The sequence below is a fragment of the Stenella coeruleoalba genome (genome assembly GCF_951394435.1).
Source record: "Stenella coeruleoalba genome assembly, chromosome: 13".
In the NCBI taxonomy this organism is placed as follows: domain Eukaryota; kingdom Metazoa; phylum Chordata; class Mammalia; order Artiodactyla; family Delphinidae; genus Stenella; species Stenella coeruleoalba.
The window spans coordinates 13,147,667-13,169,431 of NC_137159.1; the positions used below are offsets into that span (position 1 = coordinate 13,147,667).

The 21,765-nt window shown below is 44.6% G+C and overlaps 1 protein-coding gene across 4 annotated transcripts in view; it reads left to right on the plus strand.

The window, feature by feature from the left end:
* The first annotated feature begins 964 nt into the window (after positions 1-964).
* The window catches only part of EIF2AK3 (eukaryotic translation initiation factor 2 alpha kinase 3), a 67,853-nt gene continuing 47,052 nt past the window's right edge, over positions 965-21,765 (plus strand). For 3 of the 4 annotated variants that reach the window (XR_013830947.1, XM_079940216.1, XM_079940217.1), the window contains exons 1-2: positions 966-1,527; positions 16,371-16,500. Coding sequence is in view for 3 of the 4 variants with exons in the window: in XM_079940216.1 (XP_079796342.1) it covers positions 1,199-1,527; positions 16,371-16,500 (459 nt within the window). In the remaining variant the exon portion in view is untranslated. Of the gene's footprint in view, positions 1,528-16,370; positions 16,501-21,765 lie in introns of all 4 variants that reach the window. The other variant, XM_079940218.1, reaches the window with a different exon arrangement.

Consider the following 21,765-nt stretch of genomic DNA (forward strand, 5'->3'; position numbering starts at 1 on the left):
GAATCCACGGAAGTTGGTTGTTCCTAAACCACAACTCTTATCACTTCACTCAAAAATCTTCACGGTGTCCTTAACTGCATGAAAAGTTCTAAAGCCTTAGCCGAACATTCAAATCTTCTCCAGTTTGGCCTTTTGCGGTTTTAACTCTTTCTTTGCTCTATAGTGAGGTACAAAGCATGGCAGACCAGGATCAGAAGGCTTGGATGAAAGTCACGGTTCTGTAAATAACTAGCTATGTGACTTTAGAAAAATGACGTAAGTGCACCGGCCCAGGGCTCCTTCTCCTTTATAATGAGGAAGGGGAGTGTCGGATAGACTGGATCACGTAGGTCACCGGCATCTCTAACCAGCCGTAAATCTCAACACCGTCGCGGAAAACGCAGGATCGTCTCCCCAACTCACGTTACCCCTTCCACTTTCAGGAACTACACGTTTTGTGCGGTCACTCATTTTTCCTGCTCTTCTTTTGCCTATCCAAAAGAACCAGGTTTTACAGCGGTAACCCCTTGAAGGTCGGCCGCCTCCCCGCCACCAGGGACTAGCCTCCCACACTCTTCCTTTCACTTGGGACTTTTCTCTCCACACTCAGAATCCGCCACGTATTAGGTGCCGCTTCCAACCAATCAAGAAGAAGTTTTCTCAGACTTTTGAGGGGCATCCGCTTCCACCACTGATCTTCAAGTGTTCTCTAGCGCCTCGCTTTGAGGGGCGAGGCCAACCAGCACAATGGCCAATCTGCTCTGGGGAAAGGTATTCTGGGAACTGCGGAGCTCATCAATCAGGTAAGAAGGTTGCCGGGAGGAGCGTTTCTCATTGGTAACCGCGTCCGGAAGAGGGCCGGGCCTCGGGCTAAGGAAGTACAATTTGATTGGCAGGCGTGCTGTTGACAACCAGGGAAAGCCCACCTTCTCCAACAGGACTAGCCTGGGAGCCCAGAGTGGCAGAGGCCGCAGCCAATCAAAGAGCAGATACGCGGAAAGTTTGCTCAATGGGCGATGTCCGAGGGAGGCTGTCACTCAGGTGGCGGTGGCTGAGGCCGGGCTAAGACGTGGCCTGAGAAACGCGGCTGGACGTCCTGACCGTCGGGGCGGCGGCTGGGGTCCCTAGCACGTCCTCGCCCTTGTCCGGGGCTCCGAGCGGCGGGAGAGGCGGGCGCCGGCGGCTGCACCTCCATGCCCGCGCGCGGGGCGGGCCGCTGATGGAGCGCGCCGCCCGCCCGGGGTCGCTGGCACGGGCGCTGCTGCTGCTGCTCCTGCTGCTGCTGCCACCACCGCTGCAGCTGGGGCTCGTGACGGGGACGGTGGCCGCGCGGCGCGCTTCCGACTTCCCCGCATCGACAGTGGAGGCGGCGTTCGGCCTGGGGGCCGCGGCCGCTCCAACTTCGGCCGTGCGGGTGCAGGCGGCGGGCGCCGTGACTGCGGCGGAGGTGACGGTGGAGGACGCCGAGGCGCTGCCGGCGGCCGCGGGGGAGCAGGAGCCGCGGGAGCCGGAACCGGACGACGAGGCCGATCTTCGGCCGTGTCGCAGGTGAGGGGCGCGGGCAGAGCACCCGGACCGCTGACCCCGGGAGTCTACTTGTTCATGCGCGTGCGCCGCGGAGGATCTGGTGGCCGCGGTCCCCCCTCGGCCACGGCCTCTCGCTGGCGGAGGACTGCTGCTGACCTGGGGGAGAACGCGCGGCCGCCTTGCCAGCCCCTGGACCGGAGACTGGCCTCGCTCCGCTCCCCGGCGCCCGATTCTAGCTCCCAGGCGCAAGCAGCATCCTCCAAGGTACCTGGAGGATGCTCGGAGAATGGAGGTCGAGGTGGGGGAGAAACGTCACTTTCCCTCTTGCATTGCTTTCGAGCTTTACTAGTACCCCAAGGGACTTACAGACCCCATTTGTTTTCTTTCGTGAATTACCTTATGTCTGTGCTGGTGTGACAGCTGTTTGGGGAAAGGACTTCACAAAGAGATTTCAACGTTTCCCTTTAAACATATCCCTGTAGTGCCCACGGACCAGGGTTGAGGTCAGTGTTTCTGTAATTGAGTTCTGCGGAACACCTGCATCAGAAGCACCTGGGGATGCTGGTTACCTGTACAGTTTTCTAAGTCCGACTCCAGATTTACTGAATTAGACTTTCTCAGGGTAAGAACCTGGAATCTGCAAATTTAACACGCACTCCAGACAATTCTTGAACACACTAAAGTTTAGGAGCTATGGGTGTGTTCTTGAATTTTGGTAGTTCTTTGATATTTATAGGGTTTACTATATAAACATTTAATATATAGGGCTGTCTTGGTTGAGTTGCTTCATCTCCTTAAAAACGTTATTTCAAGATACATGTTTTAAAGCACTTTTCAAAGTTTGGACACAAATGTAAGGCATTTTAATGGTAAAATATTTTGCAGATGACTAAGCTTAGCACACCCAGGGGGAAAGTGATTTAATAAATGGAATGATAACAGGAGCATTAGATAAATTAATCCAGAATCTGGATTAGAATGTATTGTAAATTTACAATGTGGTAATTACTAGATTATGACAAATGAGGTTTAATTTTTCAGTTAAATATCAGAACCTTGATATTTTGCCTGGAGACTACCATACCTAGGATACGTACTAAAATTCTAGAAGCACCCCTTGAATGTTTATATGTTGATGTTTTTAAAGTGGCAAACATCTGGCAAAATTTTCATAGGTTTTGCTAATGAGTTAGCTATCCAGAAAGAGTGTTTTTGTTTCTCTTAAAGAAACTCCTGAACCACTTGCTCAAAGTAAGTTACATGAAGTAGAGAAACATGTTTCATTTTTCTTAAAATACACATCCACTGCAGCAGGTATTTATTGGCACTTAAGAGGCCCCCAGGATGCCCTGGGGTTACAGAGGTTAGGCAGATAGCCCCTGTCCTCCAAGAGGAATTGCAGTTCAGCAGTGAGGATTAAATAAGGGGACCCGGGCTTCCCTGGTCGTGCAGTGGTTGAGAGTCCGCCTGCCGATGCAGGGGACACGGGTTTGTGCCCCGGTCCGGGAAGATCCCACATGCCGTGGAGCGGCTGGGCCCGTGAGCCATGGCCGCTGAGCCTGCGCGTCTGGAGCCTGTTGCTCTGCAGCGGGAGAGGCCACAGCAGTGAGAGGCCCGCGTACCGCAAAAAAAAAATAAATAAATAAATAAATAAATAAGGGGACCCATAATGACTGTACAGGGCAGAAGCCATGCAAATTACGTGCCATCAGTGTCCCAGGGTTTTTGTAGTGTTCAGTGGGTGGGGTACCCAGGTGAGGTAGAAGAGAAGATGAGAAAATGTTGTGGCAGAATGAGTTGTTTCCTGAAAAGTGGGTAGAACTGTGATGGGCAGAGGCTGGACTTGAGGAGACAGCAAGAGGTGCAAAAGCTGGGAAGTATGTTTAGGGAACATTATTTTGTTTGTATGCATCTCTGTGTGTGTGTGTGTGTGTGTGTGTGTGTGTGTGTGCGACCTGTGCGTACGAGAGAGATACAGACATGTGTGCTGGGCAGCGAGGGATAGAAGATAAGGCTAGAAAAATAGGTTGGGGCACATTGTATGTATACAGCCATATGCTAGTAACATCGTCATCACTTGGGAACATGTTAGAAAATCCAGAATCAGGCACCGCCCAGATCCACTGAAAGAGTATCTGCGTTTTAACAAGATCAGCGTCAATTCACATACACACTACAGTTTGAGAAGTCTTGGTGTAGAGTATCTCGAATGCCAGACCTGATTGAAGTTTGTGCTTAAGGAATATTTCTCCAGCAATGCTGTGTACTGAAAACTTGAGGAAAGGATACCAAAAGGAGCGTGTTATAGCGGTGCCGATGAGAGGTGTACTGTCCAGTGGATATAGAACAGAAGGGGTAGATTTGAGAGATCGGAAGCAGAACCTTGGTTCCTGGCAAATGAATTGATTCCTCCTCCCTGGGTACCGCCGTCTGAAGATGGAGAACGGGGTGGCTAAAAGGTGAGAGCACAGGTGGGAAAGTGGAAAGATTTAGGAGAGCAGGGAGGAAAAGGTAAGGGGTTTGGTGTTGGACGTGGTGACTTGGAGGTGCTGGCAGGACATCCAGAGGGAGAGATTAGGTAGGAATAGGAAACAAGCGACTGCAGTTGGAGAGATGTCAGGGCAAATGGTTGAAACGGTGTGAAGAGGAGACTGATGATAAAAATCTCAGGAAATGCCTTATGTTTTAGAGAAGATGAGCCAGCAAAGGAGACAAAGATACAGCTGGCTAGGCTGGAGGCGTAGGGTGAGGACTGAGAAGATGAGGGATTTGGCATGAGCACAGTTATAGGAGTTAAAGAGTCATCCTTTTGGGGAATTCCCTGGTGGTCCAGTGGTTACGACTCTGCGCTTCCACTGCCCAGGGAACTAAGATCCTCCAAGCCACGCTCTGCAGTAAAAAAAAAAAAAAAAAAGATTCATCCTTTTTGGCTCCACTTCCTTAGTCCCTCACTGTTAAACCTGATGGGACCTCTGCCTCTGATCTTTATACATTCAGAGGGTGGGAGCCTATACAGACAGGTTGAAAAAAGAAGGAATAGAAGAGGAGGCGAAGGTAGTTGGCAAGCAAGAGGACCACTTCTTTCTCAGAAAGAAGAGTGAAAATAGAGGAATTTTGCCTGCCAGAGAGTAAGTGATCTTTGGCAAACAGAATTGGCTGGGAAGAGATAGGCCAGGGTTTAAGGGTCTTCCTGGTAACTTAAGATAGTGTGGAAAGTTTGAGAAATCTTTTTTTTTTTTTTTTTGCGGTACGCGGGCCTCTCACTTCTGTGGCCTCTCCCGTTGCGGAGCACAGGCTCCGGACGCGCAGGCTCAGCGGCCATGGCTCACGGGCCCAGCCGCTCCGCGGCATGTGGGATCTTCCCGGACCGGGGCACGAACCCGTGTCCCCTGCATCGGCAGGCGGACTCTTTCACTGCACCACCAGGGAAGCCCGAGAAATCTTGAGTAAGTAGATTGGCAGAATCAACAAGAGATAAGTATGCAGTGTTTGTAAAACTTTTGTTTTTAAGTGCTCTTCAGAAAAAAGTAAAAAAAAGAGAATATCAGTTCTATAATAATAGACCAATATCCTGTTTATTTAAAGAAGGAAGATTAGGGGAACAAATTTGGATTAACCAAGCCTTTATTGCAAACAGCTGTGAAAAACCATGGTCCTTGCAAAACTTTTTAAAAGAGGGAGATGGGGAATGAAGGTCTTTGTTTTTGCATGTTGTCTTTTGATGCCAAGAAGCAGAATGAGTCTCGCTAGTTTATTTTTTTTTATCTTGATGAAATTTTGATTGGTTTCAGTCTAAATGCTTACTCTGCATCTCAAACATGTGAATGAGTGAGTAAACTACTTTTTTCCCCTTTAAAAAGTAGCTAAAATAAACTTGTTTTTCTGGTAGCAGTCTTGTCAGTGCTTGTCCTGTTAAATATTACATTTAGTTGAAATTTAAATGAGATGGTCAGTGCAGAAAATTGGGAAGAAAGTCAAAATCTCACCTCACTGTTTGGTTTTATGCACGCACATTGGCATAAGTTGTGAGTTACCAGTTTTCCGACTTCAGCACAAATAACAAGCTGCAAAGTGTCACTTGGGGTTCTTGTGATGGGATGAGCATCTTCATATTGACATCTGACAGCCCCGTAGTTGTAAAGCACTAGTTTTAACTATGACACTAATTTGTAAAATATGTGTTCCTTTTGCCTCTGAGTTCTCTCTAACAAAAGTATTACTAAATTTGACATTCATCTAATGGTGCTTCTTTAATTAGTGCACCTGTAAACTGAAATTTTTGGATTTAATGAGTTGTAACCTGAAAATACTTTGCAAATGTAAGATGATTTAATTTTATTTATTTATTTATTTTGGGGGGGTACGCGGGCCTCTCACTGCCGTGGCCTCTCCCGTTGCGGAGCACAGGCTCCGGACGCACAGGCTCAGCAGCCATGGCTCACGGGCCCAGCTGCTCCGTGGCATGTGGGATCTTCCCGGTCCGGGGCACGAACCCGCGTCCCCCGCATCAGCAGGCGGACTCTCAACCACTGCCCCACCAGGGAAGCCCCTTTATTTATTTTTTATACAGCAGGTTCTTATTAGTTATCTATATTATACATATTAGTGTATATATGTCAGTTCATCCCACCACCCGCCCCCGCCCCCTGCCACTTCCCCCCCTTGGTGTCCATACGTTTGTTCTCTACATCTGTGTCTCTATTTCTGCCTTGCAAACCAGTTCATCTGTACCATATTTCTAGATTCCACATATATGCGTTAATATATGATATTTGTTTTTCTCTTTCTGACTTACTTCACTCTGTATGACAGTCTCTAGGTGCATCCACGTCTCTACAAATGACCAAGTTTTGTTCCTTTTTATGTCTGAGTAATATTCCATTGTATATATGTACCACATCTTCTTTATTCATTAGTCTGTCGGTGGGCGTAGAGCTTGCTTCCATGACCTGGCTATTGTAAATAGTGCTGCAGTGAACATTGGGGCGCGTGTGTCTTTTTTTTTTTTTTTTTTTTTTTTTGTGGTACGCGGGCCTCTCACTGCTGTGGCCTCTCCCGTTGCGGAGCACAGGCTCTGGATGCGCAGGCTCAGCGGCCCTGGCTCACGGGCCCAGCCGCTCTGTGGCATGTGGGATTTTCCCAGACCGGGCCACAAACCCGTGTCCCCTGCATCGGCAGGCAGACTCTCAACCACTGCGCCACCAGGGAAGCCCTGCATGTGTCTTTTTGAACTATGATTTTCTCAGGGTATATGCCCAGTAGTGAGATTGCTGGGTCATATGGTAATTCTATTTTTAGTTTTTTAAGGAACCTCCATACTGTTCTCCATAGAATTCCCTTTTATTTCTTTCTCCTCTCTGTCCTTTTACAAATTGATCTGATCTGAATCAGTGGTACAGAAATCCGTGGTCTTCCTCAGATCTTCAGATTCATAATCAAGTCTTTTTTTTTCTAAACTAAAATGACTATTGAATAATAGAGTCTTAGGATACACTGTTGAAAGGGAACTCAGTTATCTGCTCACTTTTCTGACCCCAGACTTTTAAATTTGACTACAAATCACACTGAAGAAAGAATTTGTGCATAAGTATCAAGGCAGGCTGTAAGCCAAAATAAACATGCTTTAGGTGAGTAATGGATTAGCCTTCCTGTCTATAATTGTCTTTTTTAAAAAATTTTTTTTAAAATTTTTGGCTGCGTTGGGTCTCCATTGCTGTGCATGGGCTCTTCTCTAGTTGCTGCGAGTGGGGTCTACTCTTCGTTGCGGTGCCGTGGCTTCTCTTGTTGCGGAGCACGGGCTCTAGGTGCACGGGCTTCAGTAGTTGTGGCTTGCGGGCTCTAGAGCGCAGGCTCAGTAGTTGTGGCTCACGGGCTCTAGAGCGCAGGTTCAGTAGTTGTGGCACATGGGCTTAGCTGCTCCGCGGCATGTGGGCTCTTCCCGGACCAGGGATCCAACCCATGTCCCCTGCATTGGTAGGCAGATTCTTAACCACTGCGCCACCAGGGAAGCCCCTATAATTGTCTTTTTAGCTTAACTGACACCTGGACTCTGGATATGATATGTGACAGGATTGAGGAAACGGTTCTGTATTCACACTCCTGGGCGCAGAAGGCGACCTGTCTTTATCAGCTGCTTGAGCTGTGGCTTCCACATGTTCCTTCATTTCCTAAGTACTGCCTGGAAACTCCATCTGCTTTTTTTCCTTTTTTTGTAAGAGAGGAGCTGCCTGTACATTTTTATTACAAAACGTTTTAAAATACAGAAAGGAGAGCTGGTAGGTTTCAGAACTAAATGTGAGAGGGGAGATTAATTTTTAATTTTTTTCACGCTGCTCTGTCACTAACCATTTTATTTAAAAGGTTTCCTAGGATAAAGCAGAAAAGGTGCTTTGAAAAATGTTTTAATCTAACTGGAAAATGATATCTGCCGCTCTCATGTGGTTTATAACATTGAAAACATAGATTGTATTTCTTTAAGGTTTAGGTGATATGTCAAAGTTATATAGTTAGTAAGTTTCGGCACTATGTTTGGATTTGGGGCATGGCTAGTCTTGTGACAGGTTTAAATAAAGGAAGTTTGATTCGAAGATTTACTTAGTAGGTGAGGACTAAGAAGTAAAGTACAATTAGTACGTTTGTTTTTCAACAAGAATCTGTGCTTCCTTGAGTGACAGCATGTATTTTAGGAAGAGGATTCTTGGTTACATCAAAAGAGCAGATTTAACCCAATCACATTTTTAACTTTGTGACTTCTTTTTCCCCACAACAGGAAATGTACAATTTTAAAATAAGCAGTTGTTACTGTAGAAACCATTTAATTGATACAATGTTCTACTGTCACCTGCGTCTGTTTCACCTGGGAAATTTATACAGGCGTTAAGACCCCTTCAAAGTTACTGTATGAAGGAATTCAGCGTTTACTTATCAGACTCGGATAAACTTAATTGTAAATAGCCAGGTATTCTGGGTGACAGAAGTCAGAGCAAACAAAATTTTTTTAAAAATTGGGTATTCATTGTGGCCTAAGGTCATTTCTGCTCGGTTAAGGGCAAAATCAAAGCAGTAGCAGGATATGTGGCATCTTGATGAGACTCCTGGGAGGAATAAAAGCTGCACATTATAGTAATATAGGAGTTGCCACTTACGCAGACATATGGCTAACAGAACGATAGAGTTAAAAACCCTGAAGTTTAGGCTTCAGAATTCTGTCCAGAACCTCTTCTTCTGGTGCCTTAGGCAAGTGCATCTTTTCACATCTTTCTTAGCTTCTTTTTTGTTTTTGTTTTATGTGAATAGTAGTATCTGCCCTAGCAAGAGTTATTCATTCAACCAACATTTATTGCATTTGATTAGGGGCTCTGCACTGTTAGGTGCTGAGGGTAGATAAATGGGCCCCTGGGCTGTCCTGGAGTCCCAGGTCTGAGAGGGAGATGCATGTGTTAGAGAATTAGCTGTACTAGAATGGATGAAAAGTGACATAAGAAGAGTTTGAGAGTGAAGAGAATGGAGACGTCAAGTGAGTGAGTCCTTGAAAGTGAAGTGTCAAGGACAGTCTCAGCTGCAGGGATGACGTGAGCAAGGGCTCAGAGTAGTGGTTTCTGAGCCAGGGCTCCTAGACCCCTATGCACCTGCCTATGCGGGATCCATGAGATCGCCCTTATTTTCCAAATAACCTAATGGAAATTGGACATTCACTGAGGAGAAGGCTAATTAAAAAGTCAAGTTTCTCAGTTTTGAACTGGAATTATACCAAACTTAATTAGTAATTTTAGCTACTTCTTTCCAGAAGCCTTGAATATTTTGATTGGTACTTAAATAGTTCCTCTAAAGATGGGGGGAATTCATTAGAAGTGATGTTTTAGGGGCACCTGAAATCATTGAAGACATACGACAAAAACCAAATTAACAAGGGAACTTTGTTCAAAAGGTTAGAAACCTAGGTTATGCCAGATTACGTGCTATACCAGGCAGTGTGGCCTTTATTCACTGGGCACAGGGAACTTCGGAAGTTTATCAGATCTCTATTATAGAAACAAAACTGTTGGGAAAAAAACAAAAAAGCGGTCGGGAGAGCAAGGGGGACGAGACCAGGGGCAGAAAGTCTTTTTTTTTTTTTAATTAATTTATTTATTATTTTTGGCTGCATTGGGTCTTCATTGCTGCACGCGGGCTTTCTCTAGTTGCGGCGAGCGGGGGCTACTCTTTGTTACGGCGTGCAGGCTTCTCATTGTGGTGGCTTCTCTTGTTGTGGAGCATGGGCTCTAGAGCGCAGGCTTAGTAGTTGTGGCGCACGGGCTTAGTTGCTCTGCGGCACGTGGGATCTTCCCGGACCAGGGATCGAAACCGTGTCCCCTGCATTGGCAGGCGGATTCCCAACCACTGAGACACCAGGGAAGCCTGGCAGAAAGTCTTTCTGAAGATGTTCTAATGAGACATGTGAATCTGTTGTAGGACAAGGGCAGTGAGACTGAAGAAGAATGAAAAGATTTAAAGGAAACTATAGAAGTAGAGCCCAGAGTACATGACTGTTGTCTAAATGTAGAGCAAGGGTGGATCTGATTTCTGATTTAGATGTTCAGTGATGGGATGGATGCAGAAAGCTGGGAGAGGGAAGGGAAGTTTTCTGAAGGCTTTGTGGTGATGCCCTGCTGAAAATGCAGAGATAGTGTTCTTATATATACATAAGACATACGCATATTTTATTGTTGGATTTTTTCTTTGTTTTGAAAATGAAAGAAGTTGACTGTTCTTCTCTGTATATACCTCTAGCACAAGTTACGACATATTCAGAAAAAATACAGCTTTTGTATTTGGTTATAAGTAGCTGTCAGATTACACATAGAGTAAGCAGCGGGCTTTGGATAAAGCTGGAACTCCTCGGCCCGCTTGTTAGAGATTGAGAGCTGTCGGGATGGCAGGTGAGGAGGGGCGAGGACTGGGCCAGAATGGGAGGCAGCCAGTGTCCCAGCTGCCACTGCAGGGATGCCTGATGAGGGGATGAACCTGGCCATCGGATGAGGTCATTGCAAACCTTTCTTGAGAGGATCTTTGAAGAATGGGGTTATGGGTGAGAGAACGGTGCTTGCTGTTGAATCATCGAAACAAATGCCTTTGTAAACCGAAGCAATGTGTTAAGTGAGAGAAGTTTCAAAAGGGTTTGCTGACAGAGTTGATCAATAGACCGTCTTCATCCAGGTAATGGATTATTTTTTTTACTCCTAGGCAATAGCGCTTTGAGATAAATCACTCTTTGCCAGACTGACCTTATCCTGAGACTCACCTCAGGTACTTGTTAAGCTATCGTCTCCCAACCCTGTTCTGGGGAGGGGACCTGTGAACCTTTACTGGTTGTTTCTTTTTTGTTTTTTTTTTTGCGGTGTGCGGGCCTCTCACTGTTGTGGCCTCTCCCGTTGCGGAGCACAGGCTCCGGACGCGCAGGCTCAGCGGCCATGGCTCACGGGCCCAGCCGCTCTGCGGCAAGTGGGATCTTCCCAGACCGGGGCAGGAACCCGCGTCCCCTGCATCGGCAGGGGGACTCTCAACCACTGCGCCACCAGGGAAGCCCTACCTTTACTGGTTTTTAACAAGCACTCCAGATTATTTTGATAATCAGGCAAATTTGAGTTATGCTGAGCTGAGTGAAATAGTCCTGTTTTACCCATGAAAAAGCAATTCGAATGGAGCCGCGAGCAGAACAAGAGCAGAGCCATGGGGCTGGGCACACAGGGCTGACTTCAAAGCTCTGATTCTTTCCACAGGAAATGCTGCTTCTGCAGTTCCTTTGATCTTTAAATAAGTTAAGAGTTTTTCATCTTGCTCATAGAAACCTCCAAATAGGGCGAGTGGATCGTGGGGAGATAAAGGGCCTTAGATTCTCCCTGATTTTTGGTGGGGGGCGGTGGCAGGCTCATTATTCAGCTCTCACTGATGTTTGTTCTAAATGCCATATCTTATTGCTACCTCTGACTGTCCTGCATACACCCCGAGGACTTTGTTTTTCAGCAGAGCCTGTCTCCTGGTTGCTTCTCTCTCCAAGAATGTGATAAGGTCTGACAGTCTAAATCGTTACATATCTCCTTGGCCGAGTGGTGCTGCCCAGTTCCAGCCATGGCAGAGGGAGAAACTCCCTTCCAGGGATGTGCTTGGGACAGAACCCATAACTTGTAGCAGAGGAGAATGAAGAATTTTTTTTTTTGATACCTGACAGGGTTTGTTATGGGAGTTTCTGTTATTCCCATTAAGAGAGGTGAAAAGAATTATGGATGCGCCATTCAAATCAAAGAATCAGATTATACTAAATATCAATAGCAGTTAAGAGGGTGATGTACTTAATTGTTCCTGCCCACGTGTTTGTCTTTCTTTCAGTTATTGCTAGAATTCACGCATATTCTCTAAATATAGTAGTTCATCATCTGAAAATTTCTTGTTTATTTTAAAAAGCAGAATCTTTGACTCAGTTCAACGCACCTCACATTACAGGTTTTCAGTGATAGTTAGATATTAAACTCCAAATTACTTATTAAAATGTGTTTTATATATACATAAGACATATGCATACTTTATTGTTGGGTTTTTCTTTGTTTTGAAAATGAAAGTTAAAATTTTACCATTTTTCTCTGTATAAACCTCTAGCACAAATAACTACACATTCGGAAAAAGTGTAGCTTTTTCGTTGTTGTTAACAGTGGAATGCCTAGCATGATTAAATGAACAGCATTGGTTCTGAATTTTAAAGAAATAGCGTCTGAAGTGTTCCGGTGGTCTCCTTAATTCTTCATGGGTTACACTTTGCGTATACTAAGTTTTGTCTCAATTAGAGGGTTTTTCATTCTACCATTTATTTATGGTTAATGATTATTGAACAGAAAAATTGGATCTTTCTGCAGTAGGACTAGGAAAGAGTTGACTTGGCTCTGAACCCTTGATCTCTAACTGGATTAGAGTCTATTGCTTTTATTTGTAAATTGACACATCTAAGGTATGAGGTTTTTCTTTGGAAATTTTATTGAAGTGTAGTTGATATACAATGCTATATTAATTTCTTCTGTATACCAAAATGACTCAGATGTGTGTGTGTACATATATATATGTATATGTACACACACACACGTATATATTCTTTTCATATTCTTTTCCATTCTGGCTTGTCAGGTATGAATTTTTTATACCTTCATCATAACATAATTTTTTGGCTCATATTCTCCTCATCCAACTCCCAGTAGATCTCTTGAGAATGCAGGGTAATGCATGGGGAAAGGAGTTGAATTGTTACTTTTCTTTTGTTGTGTTATTGAAAATTACTAGTTTGTAGTGTGGCAAAAAATCTTTATTTTCACAGTTGAGACTGAGTTACCATTTGAAAAATTCAAAGTGAGAATTAGTGTATAGTTGGGGAACTAAATTAACACTTTTATTCACTTGATAAGTGTATTCATTTGCTAAACAATTAAGTTCTTTGAAAGGTTTCACATGAGTGTACTTGAACTGGTTTGTCTTAATCGACTTGTAGCTTTACTTTGAATTTGTATGTATTGTATATGAAGTAGGATAGATAAAAGTTACATTTTATAAGCTGAACCAGGAACATAACTATATGTGCTTGGAATTTGCATGGTCTTTCAGAAGCAGACTGGTATACCTAACAAATTCCTAGAACAATTATTCAACAAACCCTTTCATTCCACAAATATTTATTGAGAGCTTGTCGTGTATCTGGGGTATATGTTGCAGGATGCAAAGGAACAGTAGCTGCAAAGTCCCTGAGGAAAAATCATGCATGATGTGTTTGAGGAATTGGGGGTATCAGTCTGGGGATATTGATTTTGGATACGTGCACTTTGAGAAGCCTGTAGGACAATCTGAATCTGGCAGGCAGTGGGACTTCCCTGGTGGCACAGTGGTTAAGAATCTGCCTGTCAATGCAGGGGACATGGGTTCGAGCCCTGGTCCGTGAAGATCCCACATGCCGTGGAGCAGCTAAGCCCATGCGCCACAACTACTGAGCCCACGTGCCACAACTACTGAAGCCCGTGCGCCTAGAGCCCGTGCTCCACAACAAGAGAAGCCACCGCAATGAGAAGCCTGCACACTGCAACGAAGAGTAGCCCCGCTCGTCACAAATAGAGAAAGCCCGCGTGCAGCAACGAAGACCCAACAGAGCCAGAAATAAATAAATAAAATAAATAAATTTATTAGAAAAAAAAATCTGGCAGGCAGTTACATATGTATGCCCAGAGTTCAGGGAAGGGGCCTGGAACCAGAGATAGAAATTTGGAAGTTGCCTGTATATAGATGATATTTTCATCTATGAGACCACCACAGAAAAGTACGTGTAGGTAGAGAATATTTTCAGAGATAGGAGAGGTGAGGAGGGACCAGGAAATGAAACTGAGACAAGGAAGCACAGAACTAAGAACAATCAGGAGAAGATGGTGCCCTGGAAGCCGCATGAAGAGTGGTTGATAGAGGATAAACAACAAGGTCCTACTGTAGAGCACAGGGAACTATATTCAATATCCTGTAATAAACCATATTGGAAAAGAATATGAAAAAGAACATACACAGACACACACATATGTATAACTGAATCACTTTGGTGTACACTAGAGACTAACACAACACTGTAAATCAACTGTACTTAAATTAAAAAAAAAAAAAACTTAAGGGCTTCCCTGGTGGTGCAGTGGTTGAGAGTCCGCCTGCCGATGCAGGGGACGCGGGTTCGTGCCCCAGTCCGGGAAGATCCCACATGCCGCGGAGCGGCTGGGCCCGTGGGCCATGGCCGCTGAGCCTGCGCGTCCGGAGCCTGTGCTCCGCAACGGGAGAGGCCACAACAGTGAGAGGCCCGCGTACCGCAAAAAAAAAAAAAAAAAAACAAAAAACTTAAAAAACATCAATAAAATAGAAAAAAAAGAGTAGTTGATGGAGAGCAGGAGAAGTAGCTGATCACATGTCACTGGATGGTCAAGTGAATGGGATTTGTCAGTGTGAAGGTCAGTGGTGAGTATCACAGGAGCCTGTCCGTGAAGGGGTGGAGGGAAGAACTTGACTAGAAATAGTTCAGCACAGAAAGGGGGAGAGGATTTGGAGACCCAGACTACATAACAACTCTTTCAAGGAGTTTTGTTCCAAAGGGGGCCGAGAAATGGATTGGAAGCTGGAGCGGGGAGAATGGATCATTATATTTAATCTGGTTTGGTTTTTAAGTTGGGGGATATAATGGCAGGTTTGAAGGCCGAGAGGAATGCTGTGGTGGAGGGGGAATAACTGATGGGAGAGCAAGAGGAGAGGTTTTTGAGGAGTGAATCCCTATGTATGCACAGGGAGATACCTACTGCCTAAGGGGAGTGTTGGTAGTGGATGGAGTCCTGGACAATTCACCTGCAGTAAGAGGGGAGGTAGATTTCATGGGTCCGGGTGCTGTTACATGGAGAGATGGGATGGTGGGATCTCTTTTGATTATTTCTGTTTTCCTTAGTAAACACCTATCTAGGAAGCATAGTCCCTGAGATGCACGAGCTTGGAAGAGCTAGGGTAGGAAGTTTGAGGGCAAAGGCAAAATGAAATAGTTGACCTGGGACAGTGGGAGAGTGGATAGACTAGGGAAACGTGTCATGATTGTGGAGCATCATTCGAGCCCTTTAGATGATGATGGTCATGAGTAGAGTGACACCAGTCAGCATGGTTATATTTTTCTTCAGCCGCACAGATGCAAGATTGAGCGAAGGCAGAAAGTTTCATTGAACCAGGGTTGGAGTTCTGCTAGTTCAGTGTGAGATGTAAGAGAGCGGGTAGGGAGTTGAGGGCGTGAGCAAGGAAGTGCTTAAAATGAAGGACTATGGGAACTTCCCTGGTGGTCCAGCGGTTAACGCTCCGGGTTTCCACTGCAGGGGGCACGAGTTCGATCCCTGGTCGGGGAACTAAGATCCCGCATGCTGCACGGTGCAGCCAAAAAGTAAAAAAAAAAAAAAGGAGGACTATGGAATTTAAACTGGATAAGAAAGAAGTGAAGGCATAATGGTAGTCAAGTTCAGGGGAACAGCGGGAGGATCAGTGGCTGATAGGGTTCTGGTGGGGTCAGAGGTTTTTTGGAGTCAAGGAAGTAGAGGAGGTGAGCTGGAAAAGAGGGGTTGGTGACTGGGGTTGGAATGCTTGAAATTTCAGTGGGACAGGGAAGTTGTGGTTGGTAATGACGAGTGCTTAGGGACTGAGGTGAGATAGACAGATAATGAAAACCCACAGAACATGTTAATAGTGACAGTGAACCAGGAGCCAGAAACCTCAAGGGATGGGGCTAGTGACCCAAGGGTCAGTAGACAATTATTAGGAGGAGTAATGGATGGAATGACCTGAACCTGAGGGTTTTTAGAGCGGAGAGAAAGTAAATAGTTCAGAAATGGTAGCGAGGCGCAAGGAGTGTGCCTACACCATCACGGGGCCTGGTAAGGGTTATGGAGAAGAAAATTCTCATAGCTTCTGAAGCAGTGTGCTCAGGGAGAGCCAGGTTTCTGTCAGAGCAAGGAGGTAAGTGAACATTCAGGGGACGCCGTTTCAGGGCGAAGGCTTTAGGAGGTGGGGAAATGGAAGAGGACAGAGCAGGGCATGTCGAATTCCATGTGGGGATTAGAGTGTGGGAAGGAGGGGTGACCTCGGAGACTGGGGCTTTTCATAAGTGGAACAAACCCATAAAGGGCATAGTGCAGTTGTCTTGGAGGGCTCAAGACAGAGAGTGGCGGAAAGGCTACAGGTGTCGTGAGGAGGTGCTCACCCCCTCACAGATAGAGGCCTGGGGAGAGGCTGGTTCCTTTTGAGTGTATGTCTTCGATGTCTTTTTAACTCTGTCCTATTATTTTTTAAATTTACAGATCCTTAGTGATTATCAGCACTTTAGACGGCCGAATTGCTGCCCTGGATCCTGAGAACCATGGTCAAAAGCAGTGGGATTTGGACGTGGGGTCCGGTTCCTTGGTGTCGTCCAGCCTTAGCAAACCGGAGGTGAGAATTTTCTGTTATATGTTGACCGGAAAACTTAGTTAAAATCATCAGTTGCTGCTATTAATAGTAGGTATTTGCTTAGAGAGCTGTGGCTCAGGGTCCGATTGCCTAAGTGTAGGGCATGTCTGTCTCTGACAAGCTATGTCCCCTTGGGGCATTTACTTAGCTTTTCTATTCCTCAGTTTCCCTCCTGTAAAATGAGGTGGGTAATGTCACCTACTTCTTAGGATTGTTTTGGGCATGGAATGAGTTAATTATATAAATGAGTAATTGAGGATACTATCTGCTATATCAGTAAATCTCATTATCTGAGCTCTAACATGATCATAATTTCTTCGTCTTCCTATTATCATCATCATCATCATCACAGGGTCCCTAGACATCATAAAACAAATATAAATAACTGTGTTTTAATAGTTAGGGATGCATGCTGCAAAATCCCATAAATTATTCACTACATTTTCCCTCAGTTGTACATCCTAATCGTAGACATAATTCATCTGAAGTTTTCTTGGCGTGTAATTTTAGACAAAATGGATTATTTGCAAAAAAAAGAGACCTTGCTTCCAAAACTACTCTGACCTATGACTCCAAAACTTGGGCAGGTGACTTAGCCCCTCAGAGCTTTAGTGTCACCATCAGTAAAGTAAGGACACTGCCCACCTTGATGAGGGGCAGGTTGGGGGCTGTGTTTATTTATTTATTTTAAATTAATTAATTAATTTATTTTTGGCTGTGTTGGATCTTCGTTGCTGCGCACAGGCTTTCTCTAGTTGCAGAGAGCGGGGACCACTCTTTGCTGCGGTGCACAGGCTTCTCACTGCAGTGGCCTCTCTTTGTTGTGGAGCATGGGCTCTAGGCATGCGGGCTCCAGAGCGCAGGCTCAGTAGTTGTGGCGCACGGGCTTAGCTGCTCTGCTGCCTGTGGGATCTTCCCGGACCAGGGCTCAAACCCGCATCCCCTGCATTGGCAGGCGGATTCTTAACGACTGCGCCACCAGGGAAGCCTGGGGCTGTGTTTAAATGAGGGAAGTCTAGACTCCCCTCATTTAAGCACAGCCCCCAACCTGACCTTTTGTCTAGACTCTAATAGATTAAATCTCTCTCCTTTTCTGGAGCTTTACCCTCTTGTCTAAATCATTTAAAATAAGTCCCTCTTTAGAGTTACGACTGCTGACGTGGAAGCAGTCACCTGTTTTCCAGAATACCCTCAGCCTTCTACCATGTCCCTATGGGATACTCCCTAGGGTACTCTTTTTTTTTCCCTTTCATCATCAATCTTTCCCTTTCAAAAAGCTTCTTAGCTGGTATCAAGTTTGGAAAAGACAGAACCTAACACGAGGGGCTTGAGAATGACCTGATGAGTGGTGAAGAAATTTTCTGATGGGAAAACTGCTCCCAGTGACCCCGCTGCTCTCTAGAAAATCCAGCCTGGATTCCTTTCTGGGGCACCCGGGCAGGTACTTAGGGCGGTGGCACTGCCTAGCCTCCACACTCGCTGTGTGCTAAGCCTTGACTAGACTTTCAGAGTGCCTGTTGCTTACCGGACAGTATACCGGAAACATCTGTTGAGAATTGTGAACTTGTGAATTATTAATATAAATAACACTTTGATTGTAAATTGCCTTCAAAAGTTTGAATTGGATGTCATGGTCAAATGAATTACTACTCAGACCTGAATATTCGTTTATTTGTGTCCTCCTGAGGTTATGCTTGGCTATGCACATTGTGCTTTATTTTCAAACTAGACATGAAAGGTGATGAGCAAAATCAGAAGATTGTAAGCTGTTTACGTCTGAGGTAACATTATAGTGTGTTGTAGTGGTGCAAAGCATGTGTGTTTCTATAAACTAAAGTATGCACACTCACAAAATCATACACTGCATGATATGACAAGTAGTCGTAATAACCTGAGTGCCATTGAGCGTGTTTAAATTATAAGCAGCTAGTCGAGCTTGAAGATTTTCTTACAATAGCAATTACATTAGCTGTTTTTTAAACTACAGTTGAATATTCTCACCATCCCCAGTCCTTACCATTTTCTGTGGTTTGTTAGGTCTCTCTTGTTTTAAGTATCCTTCTTCCCACTCACCCCCAACCCTTGATCCTTTGGGTAGAATGCTTTGAAATGTTGAATTGCAAGCATATTTTAAAAGTTTGTGTCACCTTTACACAATAAATGCAAAGCTCACTGACCGCTTTCCATTTCAGGGAAAGAATTCTGAGACCTCTTTGCATTATCTAGGTTTTAATTTCCTACTTTACACACAAAAAAATTGACTAGATCACTACTGCCCTAAGTTCTTGGGACCATTTCTTGAGACTGTGTGTTTACTGTGTAGATATGCTAATGACAGCATTGTTCCCAGAGCTATAATATACACACAATGTACTTTACACACCGTGTAATCCTCACAGCCATCCTCCTGAGGTTGATATGCTGGTGTCAGTTTACAGAAGAGGAATACGAAGCTCAGGGAAGTTATTTGCTTGAAGTCACAGACCGACTACATGGCAGAGCTGGGATTAAACCAGGCTTGCCTGACTGTACTCCACTCCACCTGCTCTGGAGCTCTTTCTACATCTTGTATGTTCCTCCCCTTTACAACGCAGGCTGTTCATCCAGTGCAGTGGATCTCAAACTTTATGGTTTCAGGATCCTTTACATTCTTAAAAATTACGAAGAGATCCAAAGAGCTTTCTTCCCCATGGGTTATATCTATCTAAACTTAAGCCACATTAAAAACTAAAACAGGGCTTCCCTGGTGGCGCAGTGGTTGAGAGCCCGCCTGCCGATGCAGGGGACACGGGTTCGGGCCCCGGTCCGGGAAGATCCCACATGCTGTGGAGCGGCTGGGCCCGTGAGCCATGGCCACAGAGCCTGCGCGTCTGGAGCCTGTGCTCTGCAACGGGAGAGGCCACAACAGTGAGAGGCCCGAGTACTGCAAAAAAAACCCAAAAAAACAAAAGAACCCCATTGCATTGCACGTAGCATAAATAATATATTTTTATGAAGAACAAGTGGGGACTTCCTTGGCGGTCCAGTGGTTAAGAATTCACCTTCCAGTGTAGGGAGTGTGGGTTCGATCTCTGGTCAGGGAGCTAAGATCCTGCATGCCTTGGGGCCAGAAAACCAGAACAGAAGCAATATTGTAACAAATTCAATGAAGACTTTAAAAATGGTCCACATCAAAAAATCTTTAGAAACAAAAGAAAGAAAAAGTGTATTTCCCCAAAAAATAATTCAATGAGAAAAGTGGCATTGTTTTATATTTTTGCAAATCTCTTTAATTTCCAGTTTAATAGAAGACAACTTGATTTTCCTATATGCTTCTGCGTTCGATATGTTGTTTTGGTTGAACTGTATGAAGAATAAAATCCGTATGTAGGGGGAGAAAGGGAGTATTTTAGTAGCCTTTTCAGTTGATTGTGATCATTCTTTTTTGGTTCTACATGAGAACAAGTGGAAGTTTCTGAAAGGTTAGCTGCACCGCGGAATCTGAAACCATATCAATGAACTGTTGTACTCTGTACCAGTAACATCCATTGGTCTGTCTTGCCTTTTACTCGTGCATGATTTTCTAACATCATTTGGAAAATATTGATTCATTGAGTTACACAGATCTTCCAAATGTTGACATATTTCCTTATAGAATACTTTGTAAACTCAAATTTTTTACTGTCACCACTGATCTCATCAGAAAAGTCTTCCAGTACTGGAAAGCTGTCAAGCTCACATGGGTAGATACAGCTATTCCAAAATTCTAATTTTCGCTTGAAAACTTGGATTTTATCATTAACACAGTCAGTTGTTTTCCTTGAAGTGAGAGGTTCACTTTATTTTCGAGAAAGCGTCTGCCAAAGACCCAAGTCTCGTCACTGTAGCTTTTCTCTCAATTTTTCAAGTGCAAATGGAGCTTTGTGAGCAATGCCACTAGTTTCAGCTCAAAACTCAGTCACGCAAGTGCTTTTCCTCAAAACATGCTTCAGTTTGTGGCAGAAGTCCTTAACGCACACCTCCTGGTTAGTTGGGCAGAATAGTAAAAATATATGTTCTCAGGTCACAGTTTAATGAAATTAACTTTTATTGTTTCATCAGAACATTCTCGAGTGAAACTTTTTTCTTCTTTTTTTTTTGCTGCGAGTGTGTGACAGTGAAGATGCGAGGACTATGAGTCTGTTACCTTATTCATGCCTTAGTCACCGTTGCTTTTATACCATCAATGCAAATAGCACCCCAGGGAAAGGCAAATAGCACCTTCTTATGAAAACCATTTGACCCTCTGCACCTCAAACAGAATCCACAGACCGCATTTTGAGAACGACTGATCTAGTACATAATAGAAATATCACCATTATGAGAGTATTCATAAGGTTATAAACATTAACAAGGAGAGAGGACTGTATTTTGAGCTTGGGTGACCTGTTATTCAGCAAGGTGTGTATCGCTCAGTATCTAGAAGTTATGTTCAGAAGCTGGACAAAACACCACCAAAAGAGGAACAAAAACTGCTATTTGAAATGCCCCAGATTGGATGCAGTACCCTTCTAAATGCATCTGATAGGCAATTTTATGATGGTCCCTAACTTTTTGGGAGAAATAGTTAATTTTCTCTGTCTGAAGCTCAGCGTTTGCTAGGACAGGTAGTGTGCAGAGGAGAGCTGGGTACAGCAGGCAGGAACTGGTGGGGAGATGTAGCAGGAACCACCCAGGTGACAATTGGAGGCTCCGTTTGGAGACTCCTCTGTTAGAATGTCAGTTTCTCCACCCTTTCATCAAGAGTGGTACAAGGATGAAACCAATTAAACTCAGAAGGCCAGGGAAGATGTATTCTCTGTGCATTGATTCTTAAAGTGACTTATCTAATGAGAAGCTGAGAGCTAAAGGATTTGATAGACTGTATAATAATTTTTAAGTTATTAATGTTAGAGGAATTGGTTATGGATCACATGTACTTTTGCTAGAATAATAAAGCAAAAGCATCACAGGAACCTTGTAGGCCGTGTGGTGTGGAGGAGGCCTCGGGATTCGGAGGCTTCAGTTCTAGTATTGATGCTGCTGTTAACTGGCTCTGTGACCCGGCTAATTATTTCAGTAGAGCTTTAATCTCCTTCTCTGTAAAATTATGGATTGGACTAAATTTCTTCTTCTTTAAAATTTTTTGGCTGCGCTGTGCAGCATGTGGGATCTTAGTTCCTTGACCAGGGATCGAACCCACGCCCCCTACAGCGGAAGCACGGAGTTTTAATCACTGGACCACCAGGG